The sequence below is a fragment of the Alligator sinensis genome, unplaced genomic scaffold (assembly GCF_000455745.1).
Source record: "Alligator sinensis unplaced genomic scaffold, ASM45574v1 scaffold634_1, whole genome shotgun sequence".
NCBI lineage: Eukaryota > Metazoa > Chordata > Crocodylia > Alligatoridae > Alligator > Alligator sinensis.
The window spans coordinates 694831-707124 of NW_005842558.1; the positions used below are offsets into that span (position 1 = coordinate 694831).

At 48.4% G+C, this 12294-nt stretch overlaps 1 protein-coding gene and 1 long non-coding RNA gene across 3 annotated transcripts in view; both read left to right on the top strand.

The window, feature by feature from the left end:
• The window catches only part of LOC112551689, a 16470-nt gene extending 12432 nt beyond the window's left edge, over positions 1-4038 (top strand). For both annotated transcript variants that reach the window (XR_003095991.1, XR_003095992.1), the window contains exons 2-3: positions 2109-2183; positions 3578-4038. This is a non-coding gene — a long non-coding RNA (uncharacterized LOC112551689). The remainder of the gene's footprint in view (positions 1-2108; positions 2184-3577) is intronic.
• A 432-nt stretch (positions 4039-4470) lies between these two features.
• LOC112551688 (C-type lectin domain family 2 member D-like) overlaps positions 4471-12294 on the top strand; it is a 17796-nt gene continuing 9972 nt past the window's right edge. Inside the window, exon 1 of the mRNA XM_025214000.1 lies at positions 4471-5480. Within this exon, the coding sequence (XP_025069785.1) occupies positions 5438-5480 (43 nt within the window). The 5' untranslated portion in view covers positions 4471-5437. The remainder of the gene's footprint in view (positions 5481-12294) is intronic.

Genomic DNA, 12294 nt, shown 5'->3' on the forward strand with positions numbered 1-12294 from the left:
GGTCCTCCTTCCTCCCCTTTTTGAAGATGGGAACCACGTTGGCCCTCTTCCAGTCCTCCGGCACCTCTCCAGAGCACCACGAGTGCTCATAAAGCTGCGCCCGGGGACTCGCAATGACCCCGGCCAGTTCCTTTAGAACTCTAGGGTGGAGATCATCCGGACCGGCTGACTTAAAAACGTCCAGCCCCTCCAGCAGCTCCCTAACTAGATCCTCACTTACCCTGGGCTCAGGTGTGCCTCCCTCGGGGCCTGATGGGGGCCTAGCAGGGAGGCGGCAGTTCTGGTCCTTACTGAGGAAGACAGAGGCAACGAAATCATTAAATATGTTGGCTTTGTCGTCTGGTGTGACAACCAGATTCCCCATCGCGTCCTGCAAGGGCCCCACATTACCCGGGGCCTTCTTTTTACTCCCTATGTATTTAAAAAAGGACTTCTTGTTGTCCTTAATCCGGGAAGCTAGTCCCAGTTCCGTCTCTGCCTTGGCCTTCCTAACTACCCCCCTACACCCCCGAGCAACTGCCGAATAGTCCTCCTTGGTGATGACCCCTCCTTTCCATTGGGAGTAAGCCTCCTTTTTAGCAAGGAGACATTCCCGGATGTTTTTGGTGAGCCATGGAGGCTTGTATGCTCTCCTGCCCCCTTTGGTCCTTGTCGGGACTACCTTCTTTTGGGCTTGGAGGATCGTCTCCTTAAGGAGCGACCACTGCCCTTGAACACCCGGCTCACCTCCCTTCAGAGACTTCAGCGCTTCTCCAACTATCCTCCTTAGCTCGTTGAAGTTCGCCCTCCTAAAATCTAGGGCCACAGCCTGACCGCTTGCCTTTGCCACCTTGCGCTGAATGGTGAATTCCAGCAGGCAGTGGTCACTGTCGCCCAGGGGGTCAAGCACCCGCAGCCCCCTCTCCAGGTCGTCGCCCGTGGCCAACACCAAGTCCAACAAGGCATCCCCTTGTTGGACTTGGGTACCCTCTGGCGTATGTGTACCCCTGGTTGGCAACCCCTAACCTAGACAAATTGACTGATTAAGCCAAAAGAAATCTTATGGGGTTCTATACAGACTAGTGCAAAGTCCTGCACTTAGGATGGAAGAATCCCATGCACCGGTGCAGGCTGGGGGCTGACTGGATTATTTGCAGCTCTGTAGAAAAGGGCCTGGGTGTTACAGTGGACAGTAAGCTGAATATGAGTCAACAGTGTGCCCTTGTTGCCATCAGTGTGTACTGGGCTGCATTAGGAGGAGCGTTGCCAGCAGATCAAGGGAAGTAATTATTCCCCTCTCTTCTGCACTGGTAAAGTCACTTTTGGAGTACTGTGTCCAGTTCTGGGCTCCCCACTACAGAAAGGATGTGCACAAGTTTCAGAGAAGTTGGAGAGGGTCTGGCAGAGAGCAGTGAAAATGGTATGGGGGCTGGGCTATGTGACTTGTGAGGAGAGCATGAGAAAAATAGGTTAATTTAGTCTGCAGAAGAGAAGACCAGGCATGGGGAAGGGAAGGGGGGCAATTAATAGCAGCCTTCAACTACCTTAAAGGAGGTTCAAAAGAGGATGGAGCTGTATTGTTCTCAGTAGTGGCAGAACAAGGAGCAGTCTCAAATTGCAGCAAGGGAGGCTTAGGTTGAATATTAGGACACACTTTCTCATCAGGAGGGCAGTGAAGCCCTGGGGCAGGTTACCCAGAAAGGTGGTGGAATCTCTGTCCTCAGAGGTTTTTAAGTCCTGGCTTGACAAAGCCTTGGGTGAAATGATCTAGTTGGGGCTGGTCCTGCTTTGAGAAGGGGCTTGGACTAAATGTGACATCCCGATGTCCCTTCCGACCCTCATTTTCTATGATCCTTTGAATATCTGGGTGAGTTTTAAACGGTCACCCTGAGGAGTGCACCAGAAATGCCTAGGTTGAGCAGGAGTGCTGTTGGAGGGGTGATGTTGCACTGGCCCTACACTGAGTATTCTTGGGGAGTCTTAGAGCTGCATGCCTCAGATAACCCATCCTGAGTGACAGTCACGGGCACTTTGTGCCCAAAAGTCATCTGACATCTCTCCCAATAATATATTTGATCCCATAAAAATTATCGCCCAGAATTCTTGCTTCTGTTCTTGCTGACTGATAGGTGGTAACGGTTGGGTTTAACTTCTGATCGGCCAGAGGATGGCAGAAGAGAGAAGAAAAGCGGCAAGTGATACTAGTAAGTAAACTCTCCCTCTCATCCCTTTTCCCTCCCTTATTTAAAGAGAGAGTTTTCATTCCCAGGTTGGAAGGGAGAAATAAAGCCTGGGTTAGAGAAGGGGAATGTCAAGATCCTGTTCTTACCTCCAAACACAACACTGACGCAGAGTCAGTGAAATTATTGGAAAATTCCAAATGGATCACAGGAAAATATGTTTTCCCTTGTGATGTGATGCCACTTTCAATGGCAAAAGTCATTGCAAGATTAAATGTTAGCAAGCTTCAAAGGGGTATTGGGCATTGATAAGGGTGGAAGAATATGCAGAGTAAAGCTCATTCACACTAACAAAACATATTGAAAATGATATTATGTTTAACACTATAATGTTTTAAAATTCATATCGTATTTTGGACACCAGGATGTGTCCTCCTGGTGGCATAGGATATTAGTGTTAGGCCAAACACCCATAATGCATTGCTAGACAGGTCTTCTGGCCTTTGCTCTAACTAAACTCTCTGATCTTTAGGTTTGTCACATTTGAGAACTGTCTAGTCAAGGCACTTCTTCAGCTTGCATTGAATGACATGGATTTACACAAGTTCAGCACTTCCTCTTACAAATGTCAGGCAGGTGCTGGTAAAAATGACTTGTGTTCCTGGGATCATGGGATGGTTGGGTATTTCTCTTTGAGAGAAGCAAACACAGATTAGCTACTCCTATAAGATTACATGTTACTGACAGGTTGGCTATAAAAGGGGTCACTGGGTGTTACTGGACAGACACTTTGGACTGGCTGAACCAAGTGTCTGACCCCTTTTTTACCCCTTTTGCAAGGGTTGAAGGTGAGGACTCTGGGTGTCTGTTCTGGAGACAAAGCCCTCTGTGACTTCCCTGTGCACTGATATGCTAGAGTAGGCCTGGGGCACCCAATTTGCCTAATTTTGCCTTGATCATTCAGATCCCCTTTTGTCTTGGGGGTCCTGGCTACCCTTTTCTCTTCTCATGCTGGGTCATTGCTTCCCATATCTCTGATTTTAATGCTCAACCCACTACTTTTTGCAGCAAGTTCTCTCCTTCCTCCCTTTCCTGATTTCCTACAGGGGGTATTAGCAGGGTTTAGACACAGGATGCCTGGAGACAGATCATACCCAGTAGCTTCATCAGCTGGTAGAAAGTGTCTAGTTGTGATGCCAGCTACAGGAGGGGATGATGTGACAAGCAAGTTGCCACACGTATTGCATGTTCTGTAATGCCCTTGGGTCCTCAATCCAGGAAAGGATGACTCTACTTACTTGGGGTTACTGTGAGGAGGGGAAGCAGGTGTAATCATATGCTGCACTGAGCCTTACATGGGGGACATAATTGGCAGCATGACTTTACTGTGAATGAGAATCTGTTTTGCTTTCCAACAGGCGGTGACATGGTGGAGTCAATGCTGCCTTCTCTGGTGACAGCAGAAGATAACAGGAGAGCTCCCAGTAAATCAGTATTTTGTTATCTACTTGGTGCATTGCCTAGGAATGACTGGACTTCATTTTGCTGGGCTCTGCACAAAAACAGAGAGAGAGACTGCCTCTGCCCCATCTGAGATCAGAGTACTTGAAGGCTAAATGTACCTTGACCTTTTCCCCTTTTGTAATTTCTACAAAATAGGAGAGAGTCATAGTTTCAAGTAGATGTTCTTTGGTTGGTCTTGGCAAAGATCTGCAAACTTACTCTTGTCAACCAAATCCCCAAACCTTTCAGTCAAAACCTGCAAGACTCAAACATTTAGAATGGCTATTCTTAACCTTGAGGAGCCAGGAGATCCGTTCAAGGGCATTATTACATCAGCACTGGCAGGTGTGACAGCACCTACACATGAGTTTCAGCATAAACCCAGACATTTCAAACCATAATGCCAAAACCACTCTGACCAGCTGCTGCTTTTCTGAGTCATTTGCAGCATAAGAACACCTCTCTTCTTTTTCTGCAGTCAAAAAATGAATGAAAGCAAAGCACTGACATTTTCTGAGAAATTGCCTTGAGTATAACAAGGATTGGCCTAATGAGGTTGAAAAGCACTGACTAAGGGTTTCCTCATGCCCACAGAGGACAGTGCCTGAAGAAAAGGAGGCAGGTTCTGAGGAAAAAGTTCCTTTGGTCAAATATTCACCATTTTCCATTGTTTAAAAAGCTTATTGAGAGAAGTTTGGACTGGCTCATGAGCAAGGCTTAGACACCCAGCCACTGAAATCAGCCACCTCTATAGTGTTGCTTTTTGGCTACAGAAAAACTGGTGCATCTAAAATAACTAACTGTGCTGGAAAATGTTGGACCCAAACAATGGAGACAAGAAGTGTTGTTCTGTAGCAGAGGAAGTAATAATAATGCTAAGAGAATACCCAGCTCTTTCACTGCAGTCTTCCTCAGCAAATCTCTGAGCTGTGTCAGTAGTTCTATGCCCATTTTAGAGAGGAAGAAACTGAGGCATAGGGCAGTGGAGTGCTTGCCCAGTCACCCAGCAGGTCAGTGGCAGAGCTGGTGATACAGCCCAGGCATCTCCTGCATCTTTGGCTCAGTCCCTGCAGACAGCTTGCCAGTGAGCCCCATTGAGAAACTGGCCTCACAGAACTAAAATGGGAGCTGGAATAGTTTTTAAAACTAGTTCTGTGTCCTCTTGAAAGACAAGGCTCCGCTTTTTGGGGACCCAGAATGAAAGCAGAAGCTCTCAGTGTGGGCCCAAAGAATTTCTCTTCTGATCAGCCAGTTCTTGGCTCCTGAGTTTTTGATCTGCAATCTGGGAAGGCTGACAGGACTCTTTGAAAGCATCTGAATGAGTTGATCAGAATTTAGGAAGGAATGTATTACATTGCTTGTCAAACAGCTCCTTTCCCCCCCAACAATTCTTCACAAAATTTGTTAACATGCTGTTTTTAACTTTTTAAGTTTTTCAATTTAAACAAATGAGAGAACCTGGTGGGCTTTCAGGCCACATGAAATGAGAATAACGCTGCCACCACACCCAGCACTCAGACCAGCAGCTGGACTTAATGAGGAGCAGAAGCTAGTAAGCAGCAGCCCTAGGGCAGGAGAGTAGGTGGTGGGTGCGTATGGAGGGAAGTTTGCGGAAGTTGTAAGCAGCCGAATACACGCTCCCATGACAGACGGCATGTGCATCTCCCATAATCTAGTGGATGTATGTACCAAGCACAGTGATTTCTTGTTTTGTCTTTGTGGCAGATTTATGCCTAACGTGCATTAAAGAGTAATGGGTCCTAATTGCAGTTACCATGGTCATCACAATTTTGCTCATTATCATCATTGCATTGGCAGGTGAGTAAAGAGCTGTTGTTACCCTGATCTGCAGGGTAGATTTACCTGATCCAGCCACTATGTCCTGCTGTAGCTCTGTCTTCTTCACTTATTTCCCTGTTGTATTCTTCCACGGGAAGAACCTTTTCCCTATCTCTCCTCTCCCAGTTTCTTTCCAGATGTTTTCCCATTTCCCTGTTCAGAGGGAGAAGGGGGGCCTAGATTTCCAGCACCCACAAGGAGCAACCCAGGCTGGCAAGTACTACACTCTCAAATTGCAGATGACCAGTAGAGAAGGGACTATTGCTAGGAATTCCCACTTTGTCCCTTTCTGAGAAGTGGTACCAGAAGTAAAGCATACTTCAGGCAAAGCAAGACTAAAGTAGTGTATCTAGCAAAGTCTCAAGAATACCTTTCATGGCCTGGGGTTGCTTGGATCTGAATGAAAAGCCTTCCATGGTGTGGTGGCTCAGGACATGTGAGGTGGGCTGTGTGTACTCTGCCTCAGGCAGGGGAACTAAAGTTTCCTTTGAGACTTCTTCATAAAAAGAAATGCACTGTTGGCCAAGACTTCAGTGGGTGGATGGCGCCAGCTGTTGGGGCTGGAGGGAAGCAGTTGGCTTCTTTGTATGCACAGGCCTTGGTAAGGCAGTGTTCCTGCTAGGGGGGAAGGCCATTTCTTACAGGGGGAGAAAACCCATGTGGCTTAGGGCTGAACTGGGTGGGGGTTGAGTGTCTTGCTCAGTTCTTAGCAACCGTTAGGCCTTCCTTTAAATAGAAACACAATCACAGGATTGGTAAAGGACTCCAGGGTCATCTGGTCCATCATCCTGCCCAAATGCAGGAGCACTGCTCTTAAATCATCCCTGTTCAATGCTTGTCGAGCCTCTTGGTAAAACTCTCTAAGGAAGGAGGTTCCTCAGCTTCCCTGGGCAGTAGGTTGCGCTGCCTCACTGACCTAACAGTAAGGAAGGTTTTCCTGAGATTGAATCTACATCTAATTTCCCAAACCTTGAAGTCATTGCTTTGTGTCCTGACCTCTGCAGCAATGGAGAAGAGTTGTTCTCTCTCTTCTTCATGGCAGCCCTTCAGATATTTGAAGACTGCTGTCATATCTCCCTTTAGTCGCTTTTTTCTGCAAGATGAACATGTTCAGTTCTCTCAATCTCTGGTCGTCCAGCTTGCCTTGAACTCCTTGGTCATTTTTGTTGTCCTCCTCTGGAGCTTTCCTCTATCTTCTTCACATTCTTCTTAAAACACACAGTACTCTAGATGAGGTCTAACCAGCTCTGAGCAGAGGTGTGCAGCTGCCTCCTGTGTCTAACACCCAGTACCCCTATTGTTGCAGCCCCAACTGCATCTGTTTTGTTAGCAGCTACATCTCATTTATGACTCACATGGAGTCTATGCTATAAGCATAAGAGCTTTCTCAGCAAGGCTATCACCCAGCCAGTTAGTTCCCATTCTGCATTTGGCCTTTTGCTCATTCTTCCCTAGGTGTAGTATTTTGCATTTATCACTGCTGAACTTCATCAAGCTGTCTCTAGCCCAGCTTTCCAGTTTGTCAGGGAGCTCTCTATTCTGGCAACCAAATTATTAGCCTTTTCAGTAAAATTTGATCCAGGACAGACCCCTATAGAAGCGTACTCTAAACCTCCTGCCATTGTAATGTCAGTCCTTTAGGGTGACTTTTTGATTGTGCGTATTGAGCCAATTATCTACCTTTATGAGAAGGTCAGACGGGACTTTATCAAAAGTTTTTCCCTTCATCCATCCCACTAATTACTTTGGTAAAGAAGGAGACAAGGTGATTTGTTCTCAGCAAATCCATGTGGCTGCTTGTGACCAGCTGCTCCTTCTCCAGCTGCTTATAAATTTGCTTCAGGAAGTTTCTGGATGTTGCAGCCAGGCTGACATTTTCGAATTCTCCAGGTCTGTTATGCCAGTCTGGGGCCTTAAAGTGGATGGAAATGACCCTCTAACATCTTCTCCTGTCTCCTTCTGACCACATCCTCAGTCCAGGCAGCTAGGGGAGCGGGAGCAAATATTTTGCATGGTATAGGGTGTCAGGGTTGGGGGGTCTGAAGGGCAGAGGAGAGTTGAGGTTGGTCTTCTGCTGTTCAATAGATCTTCTCTGCTTCCCAGGGGCCCCTGATGCTGCTCTGTGGCAGCGGGGATTAGCAGAGCTCTGTGTTGTCCCTGAACGCAGGGAGCACAGAGCCAGCCGTTCTAGCTGCTGTGGGGCCTTTTAGATGCTGAGCCTGTGCAGGCATCTTTGCCCGCTTAGGAGTGTGTGCACTGGGGGACTGGAGACTCCACAGGCCTCGGCCCTCTGTTTTGGTGACTTGTGCCCTCCTGAGTGTTCCCTGCTGGGGTGCATGAAGTGGTCCCCCTGGCGGGCCTAGCTCTTGAAGAGCTGTGAGTCTGCACCCCATGCTGTGGCCATGTGTGTTTTAGCTCTGGGTCCTTGTTCAGTTCCCGTTGGGGCAGCCCAGATGGCAGCCATCACAGGAGCACCCACAGTGGGCCTTCCAGAAGAGGGGATGTTTGGATGGCCTGTGTGTGTGCAGCATGTGTGCAGCCAGGGGCTGGGTGTGTGGATGTGTGTGTGTGTGTATGTGTTCATTAGGGCGAGTCCCATATGCACACCCCAGCATACACATGCACCCAGAGTTCCCTTGCACTGGCATACATGCAGACCCCCACACCCCACATCCCACATATCCATGCACATACCCACATGTTCCCTCACCCCACAACTTACACCCACCCCCCACAATAGACAAGAGTAAGACTTCATTTTAAGCTATTGTGCCATCACCTCAATGTAGACTATACAAACACATGTAAATCGTGCCAAAAATATTTTTTGATATCAGATTCACGAATGCTGTAGATGTTCACTTTTTGGAATGTAATTTGGTATTTTTTCTGGTGTCAAGATGGCAAAACCCCTTGCTGAAAGGAGTACTTCTGGGGGCAAGGGAGAGATTTCTGGTGGCAAAGGTCAGAGGTTAGGGGTGTAGTAAAAATACGCTAGAACTTAAACATAATGCCTTTTTGCAAATGCTTTTGTATTCAGCATGCTTTGCAATAGCTTCTGCATACAGATTGAGGCCTGCTCTGCACATAAAATTTCGTAACCATACTTCTTCAGTGCCTTAGACAAGGGGTTACTAGGAGGCATTAGGTTTGCTGCAGTTCTGCTTTTGGACTGCGCATGCGACAGGGCCTTTGCCGCAGTTCTGCTTTTGGACTATGCATGTGCTAAAACTTGATAAGAAACACTAACCAATAACCAACTAAGCTTGACCTGCAAGATAAGACGTAACAATAAGGAAATTGTAATGTCACCAATAGTTGCAGGACACGCTGAAACCCTCTGTTTATGTAAGCTATAAAAGTGGAACCTCGGACACACTCGGGGTCGACTCTGCTTTGGGCGACTCAGCCCCTTTGTCGATCTGTTTGCGCAAACAATAAACTCGAGATGGACCCATCCTGCATGTGACTCTCTCCTTGAGGTAAATTGGGCAAGCCTCCAGGGGCACGAAACTAGCCATTTGTGCAACAATTTGGTGAGCCAGGCAGGAGTAGCCCTTGGACCACCCCGGGGTCGAATGACAAGACCGGCAAAGGTGTCCGTGGAGTGGCCACCAGACCGCTTTTGGAGTCTGCCACGGTCACCGGGAACGTGAGTCAGGACACCCGGGAGGTTAAAGGCTCTCCACTGAATGAGTCACCCAGGCTGAGCGGGTCCGAAGAGACGGCACCAGGGGGTTGGCAGAGTAAGTATTCGCTTTCCTTGTGTTACTCGAATAGTCCCTCGGGGAGTTTGGGAGTCTTGAAAATTCAGGTATTGGTTTTGGCGTTCAGCATATAGGTCTGGACTTGAGGCCCGGGGACTTCCTTTAGAAACATGAGCCGCTGACCAGGTCTGGGACTAAGGCTGAGCCTAGCCACCCCGATTCTGCCTAACAAGGTAGCGTCAAACGCAAGGGGGCTCAGTTGGAACCTTGTGACCCAGCGGATAGGGATCTGAGTGGGTTTGTATATTGATTGACACAATGGGTTTGGTTAGCTCCCGGGAAGAAGACTCTGCATCCCCATTAGGATGCATGCTAAGAAACTTTAGTAAATTCAAAGGAGATTATGGGATAGAAATGTCAAAGGACAGATTGATTACTTTCTGTCAGTTGGAGTGGCCATCATTTGGAGTGGGGTGGCCGGATGTCAGTTCTTTTAATGTGAAGTTGGCTAATGCAGTGTTGAATGTGGTGACAAGGGACGGTCATTGGGATCAATACCTGTATATAGATTGCTGGATAAGTGCTGTAATGAACCCCATTCCCCCATGGGTCCAAAAGTGTAAAGGAAAAATGTGTAAGGCAAAAGACACTGGGAAAAAGCCCCGAGTTCTTCTCGATTCTGGTAGTGAGGGAGATCTGGCTCAGGGACCAAGGCACAGAAATAGAGCACAGTCACTGGCCAGCACAGGCACCAGGAACCAAGAATCATTGTCGTCACCCCAAGATAGCCCCAGCACTTCGGGAGAGGAAACCTCAGGGAGTTCCCCAGCATTATCCCAAGCCAGCCCCAGTACTCTGGGAGAGGGAAGTCCAGAGAGTTCCCCAGCGTTGTCTCAAACCAGCCCCAACACTCTGGGAGGGAAGGGGGAAGGAGGCTCAAAGACTCTCCTAGCATCAGCCCCCCTTTCTTATGAACGCAAAGAGAAAGACGACCCACCGGATCTCGACCCGGATCCCGACTACCCCTACCCATACCCACCTGCCCCATGGCCCCCGCAATGGCGTCGCTCGATCTGGGATGGATGGGCACCGATGCCAGTTAGAACTCCCCGTAAGACCCATAACCAAAGCCCCCATTATGTGTTTCCAATGAGACAAGTAGCAGTTCCAGAAGGGGAACCCACCTTTGTCTATGTGCCTTTCTACACGTCAGATTTGTTCAATTGGAAGAATCAAAATCCTTCTTTTAGAGAGGACCCTGAGAAAATGCAAAATTTGTTTCGGTCAGTAGGGCAAACCCATCGTCCCACCTGGGCTGATGTTCGTTCCACTTGGGCTGATGTTCAGATGATGTTACATACCCTCCTGACCTCCAAGGAGAGACGATTGGTACAGGGAACGGCGGATCGGATAGCCGAGGAGCACGTAGGGCAAGGAGGAGACATACGGGACATATGCCCTATTGAGAGTCCCGACTGGGACAACAATTTGGCGGAGGGAAGGGAGCAAAACAGTTTTTATTTGGGAATTATAGTGGAAGCTCTGGGCAAGGCAGTGCCACGAGTAACTAACCTCTCTAAATTGTATGAAGTCCGCCAGGGGAAGGATGAATCTCCCTCGGTTTTTCTAGAGTGGTTGTTCAATGCCTTTAAGAAATTCAGTAACTTGAACCCTGAGGCCCCAGAAAATCAGCGCATGATGAATATGATGTTCATTGGGCAGGCAGCCCCAGACATAAGAAAAAAACTGCAAAAGGCTGAAGGGGGACCAGGGAAGCCTCTTTCGGAACTCGTGGAAATTGCGTATAAAGTTTATGGAAACCGGGATCAGGTAGCAGAGAGGAAGGAGGAAAAGCGTGGGCAGAAGCAAATGGCAATGCTGGCAACTGCCTTGGGCAAGGGTGCAAATATCAGTGGGGGGTGGAAGGAGCAACCTGAGGGGGGGCAGAAGAAAGGGAAAAATTGACCAAAGCCTGATGAATGTGCATATTGCCGGGAGAAAGGACATTGGAAAAGGGATTGTCCTGAGCTAAAGGACAAAAAGAGGGAAACCCAAACAGGGGACCGCCAGATGCGAGCGGAATCCTCAGGGGAAGATTCTAGCTGAAGGGGACCGGGATCCAAGGCCACCACCCTGCGGGCGAGCGCTCGGAAGGATCCCATGGTGACAATGAGGGTCGGTGGCAGAGACTATGAGGCTCTGGTAGATACTGGAGCCACCTTTTCTATGATCCCCATAAAGCCCCCTCTAGCTAAAGAAAGTGGAAAGCATGTGACTGTAGAAGGTATTGAGGGAAGACAAACCAGGTTGACCAGATTGCCTGTGTGCAAGCCCCTCCTCATGAAAATTGGAAGTAACATGTTGGAGCATGCCTTTGTAGTTTCCCCCGCCTGCCCAGTAGCCCTCCTGGGGCGAGATTTACTAACAAAACTGCAAGCGGAAATCTTCTTACATGAAGACCACCAGACAGCCGAGACCATGCTAGGACCCAAAGGAATTGAGATTTTAGAGAATGTTGATTCATGCGTGTGGGCAGATGGAACCCCTGCCTGGGCGAAATACATAAATCCAGTCAGGATTCCCCTAAAGGAGGGAGAGGGTCCTGTGTGTGTGAGACAATATCCTTTGTGTCACAACCCAAAGGGTGTGATTTTGGTTTTTGTGTGCTTCGGCACTGCTAAATTATTCCCGCTAAATTACAGGTTCCTTGCACGGTGGAGTTTTCTGCTGCAAAAGAGAACCCCGGTGCAAGGGAGAACTTCCTGCCAATTTGAAGCTTTCTTTGCAGGGTGCATTTCTTTGTTGCAGCACAGAAATGCTCGTTGCAAAGAGTTCCCACCATTTGTATGCTAATTCGAGCCCCATTATTGGCCAGTTCTAAATTATTCACACGTGGCGGCTAGTGATTGGCTTGCTAGCCGTATAAAAGGCTTGAGTGGTTTCCGCCCAAGTTGGAGGACTCCACGAACACCGGGAGGAGGAGACTTCACGCTGTGTGAAGATCTCTAAGCGCTGCGGATCCTTACGGACCCAGCGCATTTCAAGCAGGCAACAGAGGTCTGATCAACCTCTAGCCTCTCCCCGTC